This window comes from Scardinius erythrophthalmus (genome assembly GCF_964197995.2).
Source record: "Scardinius erythrophthalmus genome assembly, chromosome: 8".
Taxonomy (NCBI): domain Eukaryota; kingdom Metazoa; phylum Chordata; class Actinopteri; order Cypriniformes; family Leuciscidae; genus Scardinius; species Scardinius erythrophthalmus.
The window spans coordinates 17,534,789-17,562,629 of record NC_138228.1 but is presented as its reverse complement, the minus strand read 5'-3'; the positions used below and the strand labels follow the sequence as shown (position 1 = coordinate 17,562,629).

At 36.9% G+C, this 27,841-nt stretch overlaps 1 protein-coding gene across 1 annotated transcript in view; it reads right to left on the bottom strand.

Annotated features, from left to right (window-relative positions):
* The window catches only part of shank3a (SH3 and multiple ankyrin repeat domains 3a), a gene marked incomplete at its 5' end in the record, with an annotated part of 235,337 nt that extends 214,121 nt beyond the window's left edge, over positions 1-21,216 (bottom strand). Inside the window, one exon of the mRNA XM_081372532.1 lies at positions 20,935-21,216. Within this exon, the coding sequence (XP_081228658.1) occupies positions 20,935-21,216 (282 nt within the window). The remainder of the gene's footprint in view (positions 1-20,934) is intronic.
* Between the last annotated feature and the right edge of the window lie 6,625 nt (positions 21,217-27,841).

Here is a 27,841-nt window from a genome sequence, read left to right as displayed (position 1 = left end):
AATGTTGAATGAGATATTGAGGTGAATCCAAAGACTTTGATTAGCAGATTCATGAAGTTTTGATGAATGCAGAACTTCACATGGAGGTAAAGCAGAACTGCACTAACAAAAAAGCAAATTGAATTACCATAGTTTTTGGACAAGTACCATGGTAAAACTGTGTTTTTTGTACAAATTAATGTTTTTAGAGGATTATCATGTTAATAGCATAACATGAATCCAGAAATAATTTAGTAGAATATATCAAAAGTAAAAAGGGACAGTGATGATATCAGAAACCACAGATAGACGCAGAAATGTTCCTTCTCTATATAAAAGGGGAGGTGATGACATAAAGGGAAAATTATAGAATCGCCCATCTGAGCTTTCATTTTCTCAAAAATACCCAGGGCTTGGTTTACACCTATCAAAATGTCTAGCCACTGGGGGACCATAGGTAGGCTAGGGGAACTCATATTAATGTTAAAAAAACCTCATAAAGTGAAAGTTTCATGTCATGGGACCTTTAAGGAAAACTACTCTCTAGAGGGGTTAATATTTTTAAAACAAAATTTTAATTTCAAATTTTCACAATCTCTTGACATTTATCTTGTAGAACCAAAATTGCCCCAAATACAATTAGAAAACTAAAATAAGTAGACGACTTATTTCGTCAACTATCAAAAAGACACAATAAACAAAATACAAAAAGTGATATGCAAATCCATAAACTATCAAACTAACAAGCCAACTAACTTCAAGTATCAAAGTAATTAACAAAATTAAATGTAAAAAAAAAAAAAAACATAATCGAAGAGCTAAATAATACACATTAAGCAGTTAGTTTGAAAGGTAACATGTAATCTAACTTTAAAGGCATTACAATTATGCTAATGTAACAACAGTTAAACATTTTAGGGTCAGTAAGATTTAAAATAAATAAATAAATAAATAAAATAAAATATTACTTATACTTTTATTCAGCAAGGACACATTAAATGGATCAAAAGTCAGAGTATAGACATCCATAATGTTAGAAATATTTTCTATTTTAAATGTTTTTTTGTTTGTTTGTTTTGCCACAAAAAACATATAACATTAAGAAATGTTTCTTGAGCAGCAAATCAGCATATTAGAATGATTTCTGAAGGATCATGTGACACTGAAGACTGGAGTAATGATGCTGAAAATTCAGCTTTGCATTACAGGAATAAATTACAGTTTAAAGGGGATCTAGTATGCAAAATTCACTTTTCTAAGGAGTTTGAAAACCAATGTGTGTGCGCAGTGTGTGAGAACAACCAGCCTATAGGTAATGGTAAAAATCCTCTCACTTATTTTTTTTATAATTCCCATAAATTAAAAGCAGTCTCTTCAAACAAGCTGATTCAGATTCACCCCTAGACTGACGTCATCGCAGGGAAAAGCCCCGTCCACACCTTGATGGTCTGCCCTATTAGCATAGACACAGCCCTGAGTGAGAAACACAGAGTCCGCCATTTCTGAATCCTCGATACTAATGTACTAATGCACATAAGAGTTTCCATAGACTCCTGCCATCTGAGTCACTGAGGACATCGTGGTTCAATTTCATTTTGTAAGGAAATGTTTCTAAGAAAATCAGTAAAGTGTTACACGTTTGTGCCAGTCATTTTGTGCCGGACTGCTTCACAAACGAGGGTCTTTTCAACACTAGATTTTCAGAGAGGTTGATTCTGAAAGATAGGTCAATACCAAAGCTTTGTGCGCAAACTTTAAATCCAGACAAAGTAAGTATCAAACGTCATATGATATGTGTCCATCATTGTCCGATTTCGTTTCAAACATATAAGGCTGAATACCACTACTGACAGTGTTTCCGTGCATGAGCTCTTGAAGCTCCAGCTTCTTGAAAGGGATTTGCATTTAAAGGGACACACACAAAAATGTTTTTTTGCTCACCTCCAAAAAGTGACAATTTTAACATGCTATAAAAAATTATCTGTGGGGTATTTTGAGCTAAAACTTCACATACACACTCTGGGGACATCAGAGACTTAGGCTATTTTACATCTAGTGAAAAGGGGCATAATAGGTTCCCTTTAAAATAAATAAAAATACAAATTAAACACTAATTTAAATATTAATCATATTTCACAATATTACTGTATTACTATATTTTTGAAATAATAACTGCAGTCTCAATGAGGATAAATTCCTTACCAAACCCAGACTTTTGAACATAGTGTATGTAGGCTAGTATGTACTTTTCAAGACCCTCCAGCTTTTTTTGACTTTCTTTTGTTAGGGATCAAGCCTTAACTCTTCACGCTGTGATGGCTATAAAATGTTAATCATCTGCAACATCATGGTACTTTTATTTTACCATAAGATTATCATATTCATGTACCATCACATTTACATGGTACTCCAAGTGCTTTTACCGAGGTTAAAAATAACCACAGAACTTTTTTCCATTAGTGACAAATACACAAACACATTAAACAAGAAATGAATACTTACAGCACTCTGGCTGTGTTACAAACAAACACCAACAGTTTTAGATGGACAAAAGCCGGACTAACACATTCCCTCAGGATCTCTCTTCATACTGCAGAGATGTGAGAGAACAATCGATCACTATCACTTATTTCAACTCAGAAGAAAAGTCTGTGTGTGTGTTGAGATGTAAATTGCCCAGGGCACTGAAGCTCCCTTTAGCACTTAAACAGTGTGAACACCCAGAATCCACAAACACAGTGACTCTAATAGAGAAACAAGAGATATGTCCAGATAAAGAGCAGAATATTGCAGAGAGAAACAGAAAGAAACAAATAAAAACAGATACCATGTTTAAACAAGACGCAATGCCATAACTGAGGTACATTTCAATATTATTATCCTAATACTGTTACATTTATATTGTAAGTTGAAATTGCTGCCTAACATGTGCGTTATGTAGGCTTAACTGAATACATAAAGAACTAACCACAAAATGTACTAATGTATATTATAGCTGTCTATCACTGTCATATGGACATTACTTTGACACACTCATCTTTGACTAATTACAGAATACTTTCTAAATTGTAATACTGAAACAAGCTTTTTTGTAAAGCTGCATTGAAACAACTGTGAAAAGGGCTGTACAAATAAACTTGGATTGAACTGAATTAAGAACCCTGTAATTTATATTTAAAATGATGAGTTTAACATGATCTTTATTAAGAACAGACTAATTTCCAGATTTCTACCTGATCCTCATGATCTAACATTAGTTGTGAAGAGTCTTTGATGCCTAAAAGTTTGCTCCTAAATAAACATTTAGTCCATTTAGTAATTTCTTGTGTGTTGACCTCGATGTGATCCAATCAGCAGTTTTCTGCACTGGTCACTACAGAGGGGTGTGTGTGTGCGTGTGTGTTGTGCTACAGGCTGGAGTTTAAGAATCAATGAATGAGGAAAATAATTAATAAAGGGCTAAAGACGCCGTCTGGAAAAGCACTGCCGCAGGGAAGAGACTGTACAACGCTGAAGTAAAGCTAAGGGAAATCCTCTCTCTCTCTCTCTCTCACACACACACACACACACACACTTACCTAACTGCAGACATACTACTGTTCAAACGTTTGGGGTCTGTAAGATGCTTTTTGAAAAGTTTTTGAAAAGTCCCTTGCAGGCTTCATTTATTTGATCAAATATAGACTAACAAAAGTAATATTGTGAAATATTATTCCAATTTAAAAAAAATAAAATAATAATAATAATTATTATTATTATTATTATTATATATTTGAATATATTTTGAAATGTTATTTATTCCTGTGATGCAAAGCTGAATTTTCAGCATCATTACTCCAGTCTTCAGTGTCACATGATTCTTCAGAAATCATTCTAAAATGCTGATTTGCTGCTCAAGAAACATTTCTTCTTATTATAATTATTGTTATTATCTTATTATTATCAATGTTGAAAACATTTTTGTGGGGGAAAAATCAGCATTTATTTGAGATTAGGGTTAGGGTTAGTAACTTTTGTAACACAACAATTTATTTTTATACATATTTTAAAATTGTTTTTGTGTACTTGTAAAATGATCAAAATGTACACTACAAATGTAATGTGTCCAACATGAATAAAATCACAGTAGTGAAGTTATTTTAGAGAAGGTAATTGTAATAATATTTCACAATATTATAGTTTTACTTAAAATTGATCAAATAAATGCAGTCTTAAGATAAGAGACTTCTTTCAAGCACACACACAAATATACATATTAACAAATATATATTACACAGTATAATGTTAATATGTATATTTGTGTGTGTGTTTGAAAGAAGTCTTTTTCTTTCTTTTTGTGCAAGACTGCATTTATTTGTATATATTCATGTATATAAATATACATGTGTGTGTGTATATATATATATAAATAAACAGTGCTTTTCAAAGAGTATACTTAAGGCAACTTTTTCACTCTTGCACACCTGCTTTCATGCCTTCAGAGGGAAAAGAAAGCTTTAACTCCACTTAAAGAACAAAGGAAGGTGCAAATGCCGGGAGCACCATGGATCTCAGTCGAGGTCTGCTCTCAGTGCCATATGCACATCAATCCCAGTGTCCACCGGGGACAGCTCCCTACACCTGCTCAGATGAAGCAGCCACACATGCAGGACACACCTGAATAACAAGGTCCAGACGTTCAGTCTCTAAACCCAGATCTCATTTGTGTGAATGTGAGTGTGTACTGTGTCCAGATGGGCTGGAGTCCGCAGCAGACATGCTAGTGCAGGTTGGGTTTGAATGAGCTAAAAATAGCATCGGAAGAACGTGAGACGCCTCCGCAAACGAAGCCTCCCATCTCCATCTCTGCCGTGATGGATGGCATCGTCGTGCAGTGCGAAAGTGTGTGCCAGAAGAGGGGGCAAGATGCCTCCAGAACCGCAGAGCATTGCAGAGACAGACAGAATGTGGAAAGATGGAAATGACACGGAAGCTAAATGATCAAACAGAAATTGTGAAAGAAAAGCACGGTCCGCGTGAACGTTGTGAGTTAAAAGCGTATTCATGACCACGCATTACGGCTTTGAGCATGCTGTGGTGTTAAAAGTGCATCCATCACTTCTATTTAAGTATAGGAAAAAAGAATGAGAAAGCAAATGAAAGCACACTCTTTATGCCGTTTACACAGCCTGCTGTGGCTGAGGTGAATGGCTAATCTCTTCTGCTGAGATTCAAACAAAAGCCACTCTCAATTAATGGCCTTTATTAAGCAGCAGGGCAGACACTGTGGGGATAATATGCTGAAAACTCAATGCTAATAATGCTAAAGACACTAACCCAAAAATAATCATATCTAGAGCAGTGAGTCTAAGACAAGCATTAGATCAGACAGCTGCAGTCAGCCACCAGTATTACTAGAGATCCTGCTATCTCAGACCCATCAGATCTGTCTCAAGCTCGGATGATGCCGTCTCGCCTCAGTAACATCACATATCGTTCAGGAACACAACATCAACACTGACTCCAAATACCTGCCATTAGTTTCCACAAGGTTTTGCTTATAATGCTGCCATTCCCTGGATATCTGTAATGCAATTAGGCAAAACGAAATGAATCATATTTACTTTCTTAATAAATGTCCATGGTTAAATATGTTAGGATTTTGATATTACAGGATTTTGGTTTGGTTTAGAAAAGAAAAAGATAAAGAAAAGAAAAGAAACAAAAAGGAAAGAAAAAGGATTTGCATATAAATGTGTCTTTGCAGTGTGTGGACACAACCACCATACAATGAAAAAAATCCATTCACTACTTTTTTTAAAGGTCCCATTTCATGGATTATTTTATTATTTTATAATGTTCCTGGGGTGCCCTTATAATGTTAGTATGTTTTTTAGATCAAAATTTTTTATAATTTAGAAATAAAAGGCATTTTTCCTAGCCTGATTTGAACGCTCTGTTTGAAGGGGCGTGTCTGCTGTGAGACTTCAATGTAAACGCCCTCTGCTGTGATTGGCTGACATGCTTGCATATGAAATATCTGGCATTACATGTGGAACTATCTGGAAAACTTTTACTATTACAGCTATTATACGTTTTTACTATTACAGCTATCGGGATTAACGAATCGTGAGAAGTATTTAGATCTATTTCAATCACATAAAAGGTTGCAGTGATGAGCATTGAGCAGATGACAGTCTGTTGATGGCGTGAAAAAAGATCTTATCATTGCAACGCAGTTTCTGCACTCACTAATGATTTCACCAATGCAAACATGAGGTATATAAATACAGTAAGAGCTTTGTTGTGCAGTGTAACAGCGTCATTGATTTCATAACGAGTTTTGGCAAGTGTCCAGATAAACTCGCGCTGTGTGATCAACAGCTTGGGCGATTGGAAAGGGATTGTTCTTTGATCGCTTTCTGTATATTAATCACAGTTTAAGTAAGATTATTTTCATCCTACTAAGAGAAACGATGTGAAGTTAATCGCTACTTCCATAGTGAATCACTACTTACCGCTTGCTGGAATATAGTTAAAATTGTCCCCTTCGTCAGTTTGAAACGCTGAGAGAAGCCTGCTTGATATTATCCCAGGTTAGAAAAACAGTCCGTGGTGAAATGGACAGAGCAAACTAACAACTTCGAATTAAACTTTTGCGGTATCCGATTATAGATAAACATCAACCACGTCTGTTGACATTTCGCTATCAATACACCTGTATTCCTGTGGGCGGAGGTTAGTCAAAACACGGTTTTAATGACGTCATTAAAGAAGGAAGTAGAGGGATGTAGTCCAATCCAGCCGTTTTTTGTAGGCGACTTCTGTTAAATAAAATATCTCGCTTGGCATTGAACTTTGAGCTTTATAATTTTACAGATATTATTTATACTCTAACAACAACATTACACACTAACTAAAGTTTGAAACATGGGATCACGAAGAACGGGACCTTTAATCCTCAAAAAATCTAAACACTCTCAATAATCAAGCCGTTTGGATTTTTTGAGCACTATGACGTCATATTGCTCATGCTTCGCCCCCAACTGCCGAGGGACTGTCCCGTATTAGCATATTTCCGCCCTCAGCCATTCGACACCCCCCATGGAAGAGAGGGGTGGGGTGAGCAGTTGCTCATCATCATTTAAAGAGACATGCACCGAAACGGGTCGCTGTGAACAGAGCTGTTTTTGAGGAGGTAAAAAGGGTGTTGTTTTACACAAACATTGAGGAATTTTAACCAAATTATGTTACAAACTTTACATGAACACCCTAAAGAATCATACCAACTTGTGGAAAATGGGCATCCGATGACCCCTTTAATCAAAATTCTTTCTTTCCCTTTAAAACAGTTTTTCTTCTCTGTTCAAGTAATAGGGCTTGGGCGTCGTGACGTCATACTTGGCGTGGCGGCCATGTTGATGGCCTCGCGAATGTAAACATACAGCAAGTCAACGGGGAGAAGCAGAGTTGGGAGAAAGAAAAAAGATGTTAAAATCCCGAAAAGGATGTGGAATTTACAGGGATACGTTAAATAGGGAAGCAAGGGACCAGTATGTGGACAAAATCGGCAAAAAAAGTGTAGTTAGTAGCTGTCAACCCTCCCGTTTTTTCCGGGTTTCTCACGTATTTGAGCTATTTTCCCGCTGTCTTCCCGTTTTAGTATTTACCTATAAAATATCCCGAAAAAATTACAATTTCAACATTCATCTTTCTGTTGCTATCCCTCTGCTAAAATGCAGCATTAACTAAGCGAGTTGTGAAGCTAGGTCTAACGTGACTTTGCTTACAGATCGGCGTGAAATCGTGCTCTCACAACAACCACGCTGTTATCTAAAAAAAGGCCAATATCACGCTAAGGTTGCCTTCAAGTAAGCAAAACGATGCTTTGAAAACATCTGTTTTTCTGGAAGGGCAAGGGGGTAGCAACAGGACAACAGTACAGAGACTGACAGGTCCGATGGAAGGGCTAACATTAATAGTAAGTTATTAAAATACGGGATATTTTACAGGAAAATTTGTCCACATAACTTACTGGTCCCTGGTTTCCCTATTTAACGTATCCTCGTAAATTCCACATCCTTTTCGGGATTTTAACATCTTTTTTCTTTCTCCCAACTCCGCTTCTCCCCGTTGACTTGCTGTATGTTTACATTCGCGAGGCCATCAACATGGCCGCCACGCCAAGTATGACGTCACGACGCCCAAGCCCTTTTAAAGTTTGAGTGGGCGGAAAAATGTATATTAGCCAGTAATATCATATTACATGTATAGTCTCTCACTTTATTTGCTTCTATTTTAGAACACTTGATGATTATCTAATCAAAATAACAGTAGCCTATGTATTGTAGTGATAAAAACAAAAACTGAAATCGAATGTGTTTCTGATTGGTTTATGTTTCTGTCGGTTACATATATCGATGTTGAGAAAGCAATCACGTCACTAGCTTTAAATATTAAACTTCGCCGGCTAATGAATGCATAAAAGTGACCAGCTGGATATAAGATAATGCAAATAGATGGTAACAATCGCGACATAAAACATTTGGGTCAGGTTTGCGTGTGTTTTTGTCACATTGTTTTAACCGCTTGAGGTAGCCACTAACGTTAACAAATTAATTACTTTATAATGACATGGCAATATGTACTTTAGTGTTCTGTATTCATACCGTTTCACTATCTGTGTTTTAAATGCGCATCTGAAGTGTCAGCGCTCTCCGTATAATGTGTGATCTTCGTGCTGCGCGCAGCCTCACGTGTTAACGTAAACAACTCAGCCAGTGATAGTTTTTATTTGGCCTCTAGAGGCCGCTCTCGCTCTGTATAATGCCAGCAGTCTCTTCTCAGCGCTCTACTGTGTAATGACTGCGCACACTTCTCAGCCGCTCCAGCAACTGACGCAACCCGGAAAAACTATCGGTGTGGATTTTTGCCAATAAGGATAGTTCCACCAATCAACTATCGGTACCAATATATAGGCAAAACCGGCAAAACCGATGAATCGGTCTACCTCTACTCACAGCAGATGCAGAGATGAGTAAAAGAACATGAAAACTCTGAAACATGCAGTGCATATAATTATTTTATTAAATTGCAGCCTTGACGATTTGATAGGATTGTAATTTCGGTTGTGATATCCATTAATCCTACACTGCCCTACATTATTTCCCACTGAATACTGAACATGTTCTGTGAATGTTACGTCATGTTTTAAACACTCTTTAGACACTCTGTAGAGGAAGGCCAGGTGGACTCGACTGTAAGGTGTGTATTACAGCTGTCACTGTGCTCTGCGTCCATACTGTGCCACGCATGCCATCTGTCAACAGAAGATCTGGGACTAGGATACTGATTACCAGAGCATTATGAGTGTGTACAATCACAAAATCACTCGGGGAACAGTTAAAATTGTGTTTTAAAATCCAATATGGTAAGCCTTCATAAAAATCATCTCAAAACAGTATTTCGTGTAGCGTTTGGTTCTAGGCGTCCGAGACGTCCACCTAAACACAACGCAATAAAAATTAGATAATGATGCCTGTAAACAACTAAAAACTCTATAAAACACATAGAAATTCCACACACTGCTCACTTCTATACTCAGGAGTGATCTGGCATAGTGGTTACTATAAAACTCAGGTTTGAACCTTTGAAGGGAAAAAGCTATGAGAAATCCCTCTTCTGACATATGATGTTTCAAAAAGACAAACATTTAAGATGTTATTTGATGAAAACTGCTCAAATTTGATTCAAGGTTGTCAAGCATTTTAAATGAATAACAACTTCAGCTTCTCTTCTTCACACAAAGCTATTGTGTGGCTTCAGAAGATTATATAACAAGTTACTTTGATTACATACTACTCTCCACACTCAGACGATGAAGCCACCAAACATCTTTCAGCACATTCAGATGGTTCCTTGAATATATTCTACAGATCTCAAAAACTGAGATCTGTTATTGGCTACTTTCTCAGGCAGCTTTTGGGAGTTGCTGTTAAAGCAGACATGAAATCAAGTTTTTGTTGCTTTAATGGCAAACTGCATGCATTTGAGTAGCACAGCTGAGCTGGGTAATCAACCTGAATGAACTAACTCATGCCAGACATCCCTGTGAATGGGACAGACAGTTAATATGAAACCAATAAAGGGTGAGTTCACCCGAAATGAAAATTCTATCATCATTTACTCACACTCATGTCATCCCAAACATGTATGAATTTCTTTCCCACGTGGAACACAAAAGGAATAATATTGCAGAATGTCAAGAGTGCTCTTTTTCATAATGGGGATTTTCAAGCTATAAAAATGACAAAATCATCATAAAAGTAGTGCACTATATTCCAAGTGAAACAATATATTTGTTCACTGCAAAAAAAAAAAAAGTTACTCAGTATTTTGTCTTGCATTAAATCAGCATACTGTATTTACTTGAGAAGCAGAATTACTTAAGATATTAAGTCTTTTTTGAAAAAATTATGAATATTAACTGAGCATATGCTTAAACCAAGAAAAATATTTACCAATTGGTTCAGAAAAAGAAAATTGGTAACACTTTACAATAATGTATTAACTAACATGAACTAACCATGAGGAATAAATGTGTTACTGTATATGTTAATCTTTGTTAATGTTAGTTAATAAAAATGCAGGCTGCAGCTGTTCATCGTTTGTTCATGTTAGTTCACAGTGCATTAACTAATGTTAACAAATACAACTTTTGATTTTAAAGGAGAACTCCGGTCAATTTTAACATTGAGCTCATTTTTTTGTACATTTGGAGTGCTGTCAATACAGAGAACAACGACAAAAATCGGTGTTGCCTGCACCGAGTTATTCTATTTTTAAAATTTGCACCCTGTTGACTTCAATAGGGCAAGTACTAAACCTGCTTTTAGTATGGAAGTAAAATAATCTCAAATGTTTTTGAAACAAAAAGCCTGTTGAATTGCACTACTTGAAAAATAATAGGCATTGCATTAACCATGCTTGCATTTTAATGCATTGTATTTTTAGGGCTTGCATTTTTATGGGCTGAAATTCAACATGGTTGAATATTTAAGCTGTGAATATTTCAATTAAAAACATTTCAAACACATTTTCATTATTAAAAATTCAATAATCCATATTCACCTTTCATATTTCACTTCCAAAATATTCAAACTGTTTAAAAATACAACCTATAATATTCAACAGGCAATTTTCGGTCCATTTTATTTCGCTTCCACAAATTCAGTGGTTCAAATTCGACAGTAAATTCAACGGAACTGCAGGAAAACCAATAGATTATCGAGCATACTATCCATCTGCTGTTAGTCAATCTCACCAGCAGGTGGTGCAAAAGCGCGTGTTGTTGACGAAGACCAGCAACTGTTAGAGCAAGCCATTCATTCATTAAACTCATTTAACAGCAATGTAAGTGTATTTGTGATTATTATGACGGCGGTTGTATGTTAAATTCAGTGTCTTCACGGTTACTTTCCCTGTGTAGCCTACAATCATCTTTCTCTACCGTGAACAAGATTATAATGTTATTCCCCGATGCGGATACGCAGATCCAATGTTACATTTTTGAGGTTGACGTATATTTCTCTTGGTTGTTTAGTTGCCTTAACTTTATATTGTGGAGATGTGCTGCATGCAAGCTATTAGGGTTTCCCTCAAAACGTCAGGATTCCCCAGCTGGACATATAAAACGCTTAACGTAGCTTAATGGACTAATTACAGTGATATAAAAGACCAAACTCGCAGGCAAGCAGATTGACTCAGAATAACGCACAAAGTTTAATGCTGAGCGTTTCCCAGTGATAGACTGGCATAAAGTTGGCTTGACGTTGGACATTCGCACATTTAGGGACCGTCTCTAAGGTGTATACTACTTTGGTATACACGTTTCAAACTTCAATATCATTTGAATAGAACGACTTACAGTCATAAAACCAACTGTAAAGTGTTCATGTAGTGTCAGGCATAATGCGCACCCTTTGGATTTTTTATATTTATTCAAATAAATTAAAGTTTGCTATTGAAGTTAGAAACGTGTATGCCAATGTTGTATGCAACTTTTGAGACGGTCCCTAAATGTGCGAATGTCCAAATGTCAAGCCAATTTTACATTTATTAGGCTACATTTAGTCATTTATTTAGCAGACGCTTTTATCCAAAGCGATTTACAGTTAAACTAACAATAGGAGGACAACAATATGCAAGTACTATGACTCTTTACAGTTTAAGCTAATGCAACGTACTACTCTCTCTCTCTCTCTCTCTCTCTCTCTCTCTCTCTCTCTCTCTCTCTCTCACACACACACACACACACACACGCACACACACACACACACACACGTGTGTGTGTGTGTGTGTGTGTGTGTGTGTGTGTGTGTGTGTGGAGAGAGAGAGAAGAGAAAAGAAAGTGTTAATGATCAAGTGTTGATTTTATGCCAGTATATCACGAAACGCTCTGCATGAAACTTTGCGCGTTACGTTCATATTCTTAGTCCATAGTAGCCTACATCCCCATAAAGGTGCGAGTTTGGTCTTTCATATCACTGTATTAGTCCATAGCGTTTTGCCCCGACAGAAGGGGAATCCTTGAGTGTGAGGTATTGAGGGAAACCGATTATAATCCTGTTCATGTAGGTAGAAAAAGCTGATAACATGTAGGCTACAAAATGTAACAATGAAGTTATTGAATGAAACATAAACACAGCTTTTGTGTCTTTATCATCTTTTCCGCATATACTAATCATTTTCATTTTATGAATGAATGGCTTGCTCTAACTGTTGCTGGTCTTCGTCAACAACACGCGCTTTTGCACCACCTGCTGGTGAGGTTGACTAACAGCAGATGGATAGTATGCTCGATAATCTATTGTTTTTCCTGCAGTTCCATTGAATTTACTGTCGAATTTGAACCACTGAATTTGTGGAAGCGAATTTGTGGAAGCGAAATAAAATGGACCGAAAATTGCCTGTTGAATATTATAGGTTGTATTTTTAAACAGTTTGAATATTTTGGAAGTGAAATATGAAAATGAATATGGATTATGGAATTTTTAATAATGAAAATGTGTTTGAAATGTTTTTAATTGAAATATTCACAGCTTAAATATTCAACCATGTTGAATTTCAGCCCATAAAAATGCAAGCCCTAAAAATACAATGCATTAAAATGCAAGCATGGTTAATGCAATGCCTATTATTTTTCAAGTAGTGCAATTCAACAGGCTTTTTGTTTCAAAAACATTTGAGATTATTTTACTTCCATATTTTAGGCTCTTAACATCCTTGATGTGTCATTACAAGTGCACAGAAAATGTGAGTGATTCCTTCTGAGTGAACACGAGTGTATCTGACTGCAGTAGATGTGAAAGATATGTATAAAAATGATGTTATTTAAGCCAGCGCAAATACCTGTTTACATCCTGTTTTTCGGTTGAAGTCCAAAGAAGTCGATTGCCGAGTTCACGCGCGTGATCCATAGGTAACTAAACCTATGCGCGTGAACTCGGCAATCGACTACTTTGGACTTCAACCGAAAAACAGGATGTAAACAGGTATTTGCGCTGGCTTAAATAACATCATTTTTATACATATCTTTCACATCTACTGCAGTCAGATCCACTCGTGTTCACTCAGAAGGAATCACTCACATTTTCTGTGCACTTGTAATGACACATCAAGGATGTTAAGAGGCTAAAAGCAGGTTTAGTACTTGCCCTATTGAAGTCAACAGGGTGCAAATTTTAAAAATAGAATAACTCGGTGTAGGCAACACCGATTTTTGTCGTTGTTCTCTGTATTGACAGCACTCCAAATGTACAATAAAATGAGCTCAATGTTAAAATTGACCGGAGTTCTCCTTTAATAATCATGGATAAGTAAATGTTGAAACTAACATTAACAAAGATTAATAAATGCAGTAGAAGTGCAGTTCATAGTTCATGTTAACTAATGTAGTTAACAAATATTCAATTAAAATGTTACCAGAAAATAAATTCAAAGGGAAAACAAGTTCATTTTCTGACCTCTTTGGCAGATATTTTGTCTTGTTTTAAGCAAAAACTTACTTATTATTGATTCTTTTTTCAGAAAACAAAACTTAAGTAATTTTGCTTATGAAGTAAATGTATCTTGATTTAAGAATGATTAGATATTCCTACAGGAAAACAAGACAAAAATCATTTTTGCAGTGTTTGAGGTACAGACCAAAATGTAAGTAATTATTTACTGAAAATCCTTTCAGCGTAGCTCTCAAATCACATTCAATTCAAATACGGCGTGTCAAGAAGTTTGACGTCAATGATGTCAAGCCTCATTGATGTCAAACCAAGCAAAACGAATCTTGACGCATGAGATTTGATAACTACTTTATAAATACTTAATAATGACTTAAATTTCACACACAAAGCTGTCATATGGCTTTTGAAGACTTGAAATGTGGCGCATGAATGATTTTGACTACTTTTATGTGGCTTTTTTTAAATAATTTTTTGGAGCTAAACAGCCCCATTCCCCATTATGAAAAAGAACAGTCTAGATATTACGCAATATGTGTTCCACAGAAGAAAGAAAGTCATAAGGGTTCAGAATAACACAAGGGTGAGAAAATGATTACAGAAATTTCAGTTTTGAGGGAACTAGCCTATTCCTTTAAGCAAAACCAATATTTGAGAAAGGAAAAGTTGAACATGAACATAATTTCTCTTTGAAAAAAAGATTTGAATTTCACACATGAGATACGAGCATGTTACTAGTTTCCTTAGTCATCCTTTTACCAAAGATGAAGAGTGCACACACCCACACGCATACAGCAAAACTTTCGTCTGTAATCTAGTGTAAAGCGTAACATCTCTCCCAGCAGTGAGATCCCTGTAGTCTTCTCTGTGTGTAAGTATTTCACAGGTATCCCTCTGCGATTAACGTCAGGGAATAGGGCTTTTGTCACACTTTGAAATCTTTAACCAAAACCCTCCAGAGATATGCACTCTTCTCTACACATCACTTCTTTATCCATCTTTCCCCCTCTCTTTTTATTATGACACATAGTCTTATGGAAGTCACCCTGCAGTGAACATAGCCAACAATGGTCGCAAGTGAAACCGTTAGCAGATAGTAAAGTAAAGATAGTAGATAACCTTTAGAAAAAGTATACAAATATTTTTAAAATGCAAAAAATAAAATAAAATATTTTATATGCAGTTAAACGTTCCTTCTACATAATAATAAAATGCACTCACCCCCCCCCCCAAAAAAAACCTAACCATAATACCAAAATACATAAGCAAATATATAATTACTAAATAAATAAGTACATACATAAAAACGCTGACCTTTCACCACTGTATCACACAAGCAAGCAAATAAATAAAAACTGAGCTTTCACCACTATCGAGCCCCTAAAGGGACATGGTGAAATTCTTTTTTTTTTTACAAAAAACATGAGATGGGAGGAAAAAATTTATTTCAATGCTTTTGCGTTCTCTTGCAAAAGTTTTGCGTTCCCCCAAGAAAGTTTGCATTTGCTCGCAAACTCTTAGCTTTCCCTCACAAAACTTTTGAATTCTTTGAGCGGACAAAATTTTGGGGGGGAACTCAAAACTTTTGTGAGAGAATGTATTGACATTCAATTTTCTCTCCAATCTAGAATTGTCAAAAAGTACCGACTTCGGCACCAATTTTAAAAATGTGATGCTTTGAGCGATGTTGAGCGAAATTGTAAACACCTCTGATTGGCCATTGTACTCACGCACTCATCGGATATGTCTGTGATTGGCTAAAATGATCAGCGCTTCAAAAATATGTTGTAAATATACATCAATGACGCTCTTCACCGTTACACAGATACAGACGGGAGCGTTTGAAAGTAGGCGTCTATCAGTGGACCGGTCCGCTAATAGACGCCTTCTTGTGCTTACAAACACTCCCGCTTTCAAAACAATTTCAAACACTTCAATGTGCTCTCAAACACTGCGTGTTTTTATCATTGTAGCCAATCACAGACATATCTGATGAGCACGTGAACACAATGGCCAATCAGAGGTGTTTATGATTCCGCTCAACAGCGCTCAAAGCGTCACAATTAAAAAATTTCAATACCGACTTGGTACCAAAGTCGGTACTTTTGACAACACTAATCCAATCTCATATTTTTTTCCATCACCATGCCCATTTAGGGGCTCCGTACACCACAACATGCCAATCAACTGATATCTTTAGAGCTTGACTGTTGAAAATCCACTTAGTTGTACATGCATAGTCATACACCTTTCCACATGAGGTCCAACAGCTCACAATGTCATGACGTTGAAGGATTATAAAAGCAGTGTGGAGAGACTATTGTTGTAAAAATAAAAGCCTCAAAGACTGGCTGTCCATCCAAAAAGAGCAATAAGGACCCTGGCCACTTATGTTTACTAAAACTGTGCCAGCATCTAGATTTGCCAACTGGCACTTACAGGACTTCAAAAAGACTGAAGAAAAGGTTTCTCAGATGTCTTTGGCTTAAATTCCAAGCATCATTTCAGATGAAAACTTTCTTGCCAAATACCATGAAGTCAAGCAGGTTCCTGGATCAGGAAGCTTTTTTTTATGGGCTAGAGATTTGCGAGATTTGATCATTAGAAGGAGCTAATTGAATGGAACAAAAAACAAAGATGTCAGCAAAGTAGGGCTGGGGAAAAAATCGATTTGATTTAAAAATCGAGTTGGTAGGTCAAATCGAATCATATTTTCAAAAAATCGATTTTTTTGATTTTTTTTCCCTCCCCCTCTTCAGTATAGCGTACAATACATATATTTTGCATTCGCCAAATCTTCCTTCAGGGTTTCCGTAGCATGCTCCCTGGCGCAGCCCTCGATGCTTCACGACATCACGACAAAAAGACGAGCATGTTTAATTTTTTAACGGTCCTCCATGACGACGGCACGCGAGTGAGTGAGTGAGTGAGGGAGAGTGAGTGAAAGTGTGTGTTCGCGAGTGAGTGAGCGAGTGTTTGTGCGCGAGAGTGTGTGTGTGTGTGTGCGTGTGTGTGTAGGCTATATGAGCGAGCTCATATGTGCGAGTGAATGAGTGTGTGAGACGGCTCGCGATGACTGGTCGGAAAACAACGTGTAGTCTGACATGTTTCTTGTCCACGACCTGACAAGATTTTTAGGAGTCAAAATCGTGTAATCTGACCGAATCTGACACAGTGACTATCGTAACAGACAAAAAAATCGTGTAATCTGAACCAGGCATAAGAGTTACCTGAGGATTTTTTGTTGTTTTATTAGCTCAATCCAAATACAGTATAAATAATTTGGATGTTTAACAATCTCTGTTGCGCACTGCACAGTGACTTTTCAGTTAGAGAAAGGTTTTGCCTTTGCAATTTTTGTTTATGTTGATGCACTTTAATTAAATACAATAAATATATATTTTTTAAAATATATTTACAGTTCGCAGTTATTTTGTTTTAAATGGGGGGGGGGGGAATCGAATCGAATCGAATCGTAAATCGAGTTTTTTATAAAAAAATCGCTTACTTTTTAGGGGAAAAAATCGCCCAGCTCTACAGCAAAGGAAGAAACTCACCAGTCTTAGACTACGACAATGAGCCATACTTGTTGTAAGGACAGGTTTTTGGACGTCTCTAATTGGCACAGAGAAAGCCAAGATTTAATCCCCACAGAAAAATGTGTTCAGAGACCTTGAGATTACAGTTCACAGATGATCCACAAAGCATCTTTATGGGCGAGACAGTAAAAACTGACCAAATTCAGTTCTGCAAATCTGGTAGACTTAAAGCCTACTAAAGTCTCACAGCTGTAATCCCTGCCAAAGGCAGCTCTGCAAAATAGTGAATGAAGAGCCTCAATTTAGATGTCAATGGAGGATTCCAAAAAGTAAAACTTTTTAGTTTTAATTAATTTTGAAATATGTCAGAAAAACAGCACTATGTGCTGAATAATTTCTAGCTGCACTGGGATATTTTACACATCACAACTCAGGAAAAAAAAATCTCTTTAATATCTATTTATTTCTCTTAAACGGCATTGAGATAAACTGGAGAGCAAATGGAGACTTTGGATTTTTCTCCCGGGAATTTTTTTTCCATTAATCTCCTTGAACAATGTTTCAGACTGGGCTAAAATTTGCCAAGAAAAAAAAAAAAAAAAATCCACAATCAAACATCAGAAATCTTAATATGGTCCCTTGTAAGAGGACCGTAATAATTGTGGGTCACTGAAATCATGAAGTTTTAAAACCCCTGATCTAACAAAACTTACACCAAAGACCCCTTCCACCTCAAAAATACACATGCGAGACAGTAGTGATACCTCATGTTCTCATAAGTTGGATGTTGGCAGATGAGAATAACGGTTGCAATCTGATATTGTTTATTTGAATTATAATGCTCCTAAAGATAGTATCAGGATTTATTGGGTGCGAGTTAGCATTTGAAAGGCGTGTGGCAGTGGGATGTACCAGTGAAAATCTGGCATTTAACAGATTCTTCCTGCTCTCATTCACCTCTCCTTATTAACATAGAGTCTTGGGCCCTTCTAAAGGACAGCGCTCGTTAACACTATGGATCTCTGCTTTTAATGAGGCCCCGACACATAACCACACATACATTCAACCAGAAGTCCATTCTAATGCATGCATGGTCACAAATGCACACACATACAGCGCTCAGAGTGAGGATGAAAGATTCAAGGAGAAACACATTTCTGACAGGCAGAATGAGCCATTGATCTATAGGCTCACTCATTCTGCTGCAGTTACTCACTTCATTGGCGTCAAATGTGCTGAAGGAACCCAACTAAACAGGCTGAGAACCATGCAGCAAACCTTCTTATAACCAACCAACACAATATTCAGAGTATTAGTCAATCAAAATAGGGTTTTCAATAATAATTTAAACCATAACTTAATAACTTAAACATTTGGTAACCCCCAATCTTCAATATTTTGTTATTCTTAGAATCCAACGTCAGCATCTCAGTCCAAACCATTAAGACTGGAACCTGAACAAACCAGCATGGATCACCCTTAGTCCAACAGAAATAAACCCACCCACTCGGAGCTACTAATGACTAACAAGTTGCTGTTTGTCACTAGTAGGTGTTCCTACTCGACTGTCAAATTCATCTGTCAGTCAGTGGATCACGTGAACTTTATTGTTTGCACATTTGCTCATCATATCGCCAATGGCCAAACGCTACATTACCACTGGCTAAAGGAAATCGCTTGACACTGCCCAAAACACCACAGATATGCCACGTTTGGTTGCCTTCAGCATGGTGTGTAAATGCTTTCAGTGCACAGACAATAAAATCATTGTACATGCACAGTTTAGGCATTTGGACATATGTTTTGCATTTTTACAACTGTAATTGTGCATTAGTAAAGTGACAATTTTGTTAACCAACCATATCCAAACTAAAATGAAAGTTGCCAGCTAAAATCTGAATTAAATTCAAATGTGATTTAAGGACTAACCCAACCAGAAACTACAACACTATCAGCAGACTTTGAAATGCTTCTGACAGATGTCACTGCCAACACCTCACAACGATTGGCTGACAGCTGCCTCTTATTTGCATAAAGTTATAAAGCATTTCTTTTGATGCTCTCTCCTCATGCTCTGCACCGCTGTCAATCGCAAAATCCCTCATGCGAGCCTGCTGCTCAGTTTCAAGGGGTCAAGGTTTAGCATGGCCCTGTTAGCACCTGCTAGTAATGTAGATGCAGTAACTCCACAGATGGTTCTTTTGACGTCCGTTCAAAATAAGGTGTGTATTCTGACGAAATACAGATTTTTTAGAAGCAACATACGCTACCAGTCAAAAGTTTTGAAATGAATACTTTTTAAGTGACAGAAAAGACATTTATAATGTCACAAAAGAAACGTTTTGAAAAATGTTGTTCTTTTGAAATTCCTATCCATCAAAGGACATAAATGGTAATAAAAAATAAAAATATTGAGCACCACAACTGTTTTCAATGTTGATGATAGCAAATCAGCATATTATAATGATTTCCGAAGGATTATGTGACACTGAAGATTGGTGTAATGATGCTGAAAATTCAGCTTTGCCATCACAAGAATTTATTTCTTTTTAAAATATATTCAAATAGAAAGCCATTATTTTAAATTGAAATAATATTTCATAATATTACCGCATTTTTGATCAAATAAATGCAGCCTCTGAAAGACTTCGTAAACAAAAAAAACTGTAAAGACCCCAAACTTTTACACAGTAGTGCATTTAACGTACATTTAATTGCGTTGGGAATGTTAACGGACAGCTGTCGCATGTTACTATAATCCTTCTCAGCTCAACACAATGATGTCCAGTAATGTCAGTAATATCCAGTAAACTGAATGATTGCTACAAATTACTGTTTAAACACCCTTAACATGTCACAACTAACCTAAGATAAAATGTAAAAAAATTAAAGCCATGCTTAAACGCAATTAAAGTTCATGCACCCCTCTAAATCATGGCTGCAGCGTGTGCAATACTGAAAAAAGGTATTAAATTAAAAATGCCACCTGCAACCGTAACACCTGTATCTGTCCAATAGAAACAGGTGAGTAACAGCACTTCAACACCGCACTCTCATATCCATCAGCACCATATGTCATCCAAGAGGGCCCTGGGGACACAGTACAATACGCTGCAACCGAACTGACAAGTCTGACAGCCTCGCGACAGGGGGGAAAAAGTCCCTGTGAATTACAGTAAAGCTACAATAACCCACCCAGTCACTGTATCTACCTTCTCTCTCTCTCAAAGTGGCCAGTTTTCAAAGTCCGCTGCAGACGCACTAATGAAGACGGGTTACATTCAAGAGCAAAAAGCACAAGAGGAAGATGAAAAGGTAAAAAAGAAAGAGAGCAATCATGTGCACGCTGAAAAAGAACAGGACAGGCAAAAAAAAACAAAAAAAAAAAACGAGAGAGAGTTTGGAGCACTGACAGAACTCACCGTTTGCTGCAGGTCAGGGATGCCTATGCGGACGACCAGTGTGTTGCCCTGCGGTTCCTCCATGGGGCCGGCGTGCGGAGAGCGGGAGCTGTCCCCCCGGCTGGTGCTGGGAAGAGGCTGCGCAGGGCGAGAGTAGATGAGGAGAGGGAGAGAGAGAGGCAGCGAGAGAGGGAGAGAGAGGGGGAGGGCAGAGGGGGGCTCAGACGGGAGTTCAGGCTGCTGCTGTGGACGATCTCTGGGCTGGGAAGGCTCATGTTTGCCCGAGCCCGCACTCACAGGCATGCTCTGTGTGTGTGGAGCTCCGACTGCATAGTGCCTCGCTCACGCATACGCGTGCGCACGCACACACGCACGCACACACACACAACAGGGAGCTGCTGGCACACACACACAAGCACAGGGAGAGAGAGTGAAAGCGGGGAGGGGAGATGCAATAGGGGGAGATGCGAGAGAGAGAGAGAGAGAGGGAGAGAGAGAGAGGGGGGGGGGGTTAGATGTGTGCTGTGATTAAAGGGTTTGTTCACCCAAAAATGAAAATTCTGTCAGTAATTACTCACCCTCATGTTGTTCCAACCCCGTAAGACTTTCGTTCATCTTCAGAACACAAATTAAGGTATTTTTGATGAAATCTGAGAGCTGGATCACTCCTTCATAGGCTGCTAGGAAATCGATATCTGCCATCCAAGAAAAGTTAGTAAAGACATCGTTAAAATAGTCCAAGTTGACTACAGTGGCTCAACTTTAAGTTTATCAAGCGACGAGAAAATAACAACTTTATTCAACTATTAATTTTCTTCCGTGTGGGCCTCTGAGTGAGTTCACATAGTGTAACAGCGCAGCGCTTCTGGGTTGTACTTCAGAACGTGGGCTCACTATGTACAACCCAGAAGCGCTGCGCTGTTACACTCCGTCAACAGCTTAGGAGAATGACATGGAAGAGAAGAGATGGTTGAATAAAGTAATTATTTTTGGGGGGGTTTGCGGAACAAAAAGTATTCTCGTCGCTTAATAAACTTAAGGTTGAGCCGCTGTAGTCACTTGGACGATTTTAACGATATCTTTACTAACTTTTCTGGGCTGGCAGATATCAATTACTTTGCAGCCTATGAAGGAGTGAGCCAGCTCTCAGATTTCATCAAAAATATCTTAATGTGTGCTCCGAAGATGAACGAAAGTCTTACGGGGTTGGAACAACATGAGGGTGAGTAATTACTGACAGAATTTTCATTTTTGGGTGAACAAACCCTTTAAGCATTTTAAGCATCAAACCTGTAGGCTATAATGCCGGGTTAACACATTTCTGAATGTACAATAAAACAGGTTACAACAATATCATTAAATAATGCAAAATATCGGATTAACTCACAAGACAATTCACATAATCTGATATTGATGACCCCTTACTGTAACAGCTCTTTGGAATTCTTTATTCAATTCTGGAATTGATATTAGACTATATTGTTGACCCAGGTAACTAATACACTAGATTCATGTATCTCGTTACACTCTGCACTACTATCAAATTAAACTCCAATCACATGATTCTAATATCCTGATCAGAATGTGATTATTATTGCTGATTAGAATTCACATGATTAGCAATGTTGAAAACAGTTGTGTTGCTTAATATTTTTGTGAAAACCGTGATGCATTTTTTTTCAGGATTCTTCAAATGGAAAGTTTTCTTGTTACATTATAAATGCCTTTACTGTAACTTTTTGATCCATTGGATGTGTCCTTGCTGAATAAAAGTATTAATTTCTTTAAAAAACATTACTGACCACAAACTTTTATTATATATAAACATATAATTATTGAATAAAAAGAAGGAAAGAATTTAAACCTGTGGGCTGTATAATTATAACAACATAATTAAATAAGGCAAAATGATCAGATCAGATACACACAATCTTAATGCAGGGCTCTGTGGAATAGTTGATTCTGATTGGTCAGTTCTGTGGTATTTTGTATCGTGACACTAAATTCTACAGGCTAATTGAACATTGGCCCAGGCATCTAATTTCCTACATGGCTGTGCTAGTTTCACATGCCTGAATCACTCCACACACTTTCTTCTCACATTATAATAAAATAAACTCCTAATCAATATTTAATGTCCAATCATTTTTTATTCAGTAAATAGCCATGTAATTTGGATAAAAGGATAATGTACTTTTTCACCCAAAGCATTATTGCAAAATGAACTCATTCAGGGATTACATATTTGATAACTGACAGAATTATAGTGTAAAATGAAAAGAGATTTAGAGCGGGAAAGGGAAACCTGTGGGCTTCGCAGTTTAACACACAACCTTAAATGATGATATCAGATATACAGAGAATTCCAACGATCTAATAAATTTGATATTTGATAATTGGCAGAGTTGATAATCTCTCTCTCACTCTCAGAGAAAGAGAGAGAGAGAGAGAGAGAGAGAGAGACTGTTGAACTGCTGCAATATTGATTTCAAGCAAATATTGCCTTCACAGTCCACAGCAAAGCATCAACTACCAACACTATCTGACATAGTTTGGTGTGTGTTCACACATCGGCGAGTGTCATCTCATGATGTCAGTGTGTGTGTGTGTGTAAATTAACATTTTATCAGGTTGACTGAATCCTATGCAGCATGACTAGAGCAGTGCTGCAGGATAACATCACAAAACACCAATAAATGCTTCAAATGCCTACGGTTTGCTGCCTGCATGTGTTCAAGTCAGTTTTTCATGCACACTTAGGGGCTTGCATCATGTTCAGGCTTATAATTAATAATAATAAAAAGATTGAATCCATGCAGTCCAGTTCAACAAAGTGCAAAATGCACTGAAACGGCACTATACCTACATGTATATGCAACTGCAAGATAATTCATGCAAATACATGGCACTATCAGCTGGTGTCATATACTCTTACTTAGTGAACTCCCCCCTCAGCAAGCAACCAAATTGCAGGCAAGCAAGAAAGAAACAAATAAAGCAAGAAAGCCTGACATGTAATCAGCACAGAGTAAAAGAGTTATGGATTCACCACAGGAATCCCCTCCCGCCCATCATTGTGATGTCACAGCGCTAGAGCACCCGCTATTGGCTTCATCCGTGCCACTGACTCCTGCTCTCTTTTGATCACATGTGCCCTCGCCTTTATCTCTGACGGCCAAAATCTGATTGACCTCATGTCATTGTTCCACTTTATTATGCAGTTAATTTCAATCTCGACCGCTCCTATGACATGCTTTCACACAGTCTCTTTCTCATTCCTTTGTTATCCTGTTCCTCGTTTTCTCTCTCTCTCTCTCTCTCTCTCTCTCTCTCTCTCTCTCTCTCTCTCTCTCTCTCTCTCTCTCTCTCTGTACAGTATTAACTGAATATTTCCTTCAATTTGTCTTGTTTGGCAGCATAATTGCATGTCTAAGTCTTTCTTGAGTTAACACTCATGGGCATATTATTTTCTAAACTGTCATTTTCCAGTGTGAACACACAGAGCTGGGCTTTATGTTGTGCCGCCTCTGTGGGAGGTTAAATCAAAAGACAGGCAGATGATGTAAAAACAGACGAAAGCTTTATAGTGTGCCACTAACACATAGATGATCCTAAAATCTTTAAAGTCCACTAGAGTTTCAAGCAGAAGAATTTATATGTTAGTGCAATTTCTAAAGAAGGCAGCAATGCATTTTCAAGTATACTGTGTGAGACACACAGTAAACATGATATTATAAAGACAATATGCGGTTTGCAATATTAAATGAGTATGGCTTTTATTTGTCATTGCACTAAAGCCAAACAAATGATTAAAATATTACCTAAAAAATTTTCTACCCAATATTAGATTAGAATACAGATAGTGAGCAAGCTAAAGGTGACAGAGGAAAACAAAACAAAACTCATTCATGAACTTGTGCATGTTGCAAGAAAAGAAAGATGAACAATTAGGAAATTAGGAAACAATTAGGAAATGTTTCATGGCTGTGACTTGACAAACGTTTTTTTGTTTGTTTTTTAAAGGAAAAGAAGTTTGAATGTCCCACCCAAACATCCTGTTTCAAAAGAAAATAAACAGACATAGAGAAGAAATCTACACATCAAGTAATTTAAAGGAGTTTTTGCCACTCTAAGACAAAGCAACCGCTTTTCAACAGTGGAGCTTTAATTTAAGCATACCGCAAAATAATTGGAATGATAAACATCTTTCTATAAATTGTCCTAGCGCTTTGCATACTCCCAGTGTAGTCAGCTTCATTTTGCCATCTGACGAAAAAAATACAATGAAATCAATATCATGGAAAGATATAGCAGAGTTAGGTAAGAATCGTATGCCGGCTTGTCTTAAAGCCAACTTAAAGTCTTGTGTAAAAAATTAAAATAGTTTGAAGCTAAAGTGCCAGGAATTTACAGGATTAAAGTAGTCAGAAATTTACTGTGAAATTAATACATGCTGACCTGGGTCATTTTCTTACGAATTACTGTGAATCAACAGCAAAATTATGCTATATCACAGTAATTTACTGCTCTTGTTTTGCTGTGAATTCACATGATAAAGTTGTCTTTAATCATGCCACTATTCACCACTGTAACTGTTTTGAAGTCACCATAATGGTGATTAGTGTTCCATTCGCTTGGGATCTTGGACCTTGTATTCAATTTTGTGATCTAGCCAAGTCAGAAGAGAGACAAATGAAAACATTTAAAATGACGACAAAGCTAGAATATAAAATAAGCTAATTGGCAGATTTTAAGTAAGTCAAACTATCCTTTAGCGTTATTTCAGAATGAAGATTTACCATTTACCATTTTATTTCAAATTCATAAGTGTTTGTAGATTAATCTTTCACAATAGTGAAGCAGCTGCTGAGATACATCTTTGAAAGATCAAAACACAACAATGGTGACACTCATCAAATAATAATAATAAAAAAATATAAACTCTGAACATTACAGAATAAACCAACACAAACTGCTAAAAGTGAACTATAAATAAGTTCAGCACCGCAGATAAAAACCAACAAGTATATAAAAAAACCTCTACAGCATAATCTAATCATGCTGCATTGCATGCTGGGTACTTTCATAGTACACTGTAAAAAAAAAAAAAATTTAAGTACAATCAACTTTTTTTAAAAGTCATTTCAACTTAAATTACATTAAACTGACTTAAATTAGTTGAATCTTGTATAAAAAGTTGAAAATTGCTTAACTTATTTTGATGAGTTAAAGCAATGTAAAACATGTCAACTGATTGATCATATAATTTTTTACAGTGTGCATACAGTATGCACTGTAGAAATACAGTATGATATGGTAATCATTGTTTTTCTAAAATTTCTTTACAGTAATTTTTGTGTTTTAGAATACTGTAAACTCACAGTAACTTTTTTTTTTTACAGTATAATTGTAAAAACTTGACTAAAATTGTCAGTAAAGTACTGTCGATTTTACAAGAAATTTCAGAGAATGCAGTTAGATACAAGAGAAGTCCTACTGTGGAATGTGTGGAAACCTGAAATATACTGCAATTTCACACTAAAATATTTAACAGTGTAAAAATTCAAGCTCAGAGACATTTAGGATATATTGATGTTTTGAATATACATTGTCTTGATTTGGTGCCCTGGATATTGACTTTATATATAGACTTTATATATAGTATAGATGGTTACTCTGTGGCAATACAACCGTTTCACATATTCATGAACACAAATATGTATGTAAGGCCATAAATCCACAAAAACTATGCATGAGCACTTGCTTTGGTGTTGCCACCCATAGTCTTCATGCCACCCCTTTGCCACCCTATACATAATTTTCTAGATCCGTCCCATCAAGGAAGGCAGTAAGTTGCTTAATTCACTGCTGCAATCAGCTTTAATCTGAAAATCAGTCAACGTCACATGCACACACACACACAATATGATTAAACACGCTGCATGCATTGCCTTGTGCGTATGCACGAAAGAGCAACATGCATAATGTAGCTTTCACTGCTCATACTGTATATAAATGATGAAAACCGTATACAATCCTTAGCTTATGTTATGGAAGCCTGGTAAGTCTGATTGTGTTTCAGGTCATTTGCCAACACCATTCCCGCTTTCTTCCCCAGTCGTTTACTCTCTCGTTAAAAGAATGTCTTCATCAATAATGGCTAAAAATAACATCTGCAGTATGACTTTGTGTAGACATTTCTCAGTGACTGGCAACAGCTCAAAGACAGATTTAGCAGAACAACAGGCCTGCACACATAAACAAGCCTGGCATGTGATGCTAATATCAGCAGAACTCAGCTTCACTATTTCAAATAAATAGTCTTTAGTCTATAAAAGACAGATAGAAAGGAACAACTTTCTGAGAAAACAGCAACAAAAACCAAAAAGCCTCCACTGATACCATGAGTGAGACTCAAAGTTTCTGAGGAAGTTGAGGCAAATCCGTCTGTGATCAGTCGGGCTTGTGCGAGCAGATGAAATGGTCTCACACATTCTGTGAGTCTGTGAGCATGTGCACCGCTTCCAGATGGAGAATGAGACACATCAGCGGTGAACCCCAGTCACCACAGCGGATGTTCAAATCACACCACTGCCATCTGCCCAGAACACACACAACGCTGACACACTCATCTGATGAACTTTACAGAAATGCTACTATTATTTATTTTACATTTATAATGCATTATGTGTGATATTTATTGTTACAAATCACACCTGATATTACATACCTACAATTTCCATGAAATCTGACATTTTTAGTGTGATTGCAAAGATTAAAATAACAAGCTATCAGCTCCACACACTGTAAAAAATTATTCTGTGGCTTAGTAAATATTACAGAAATTTTTAACTTTATTAACTTAATAAAATCTCTGTATATCGTTTACTTGATTGTTTGAGTTAAACATACCAAAATAATTGAGTAA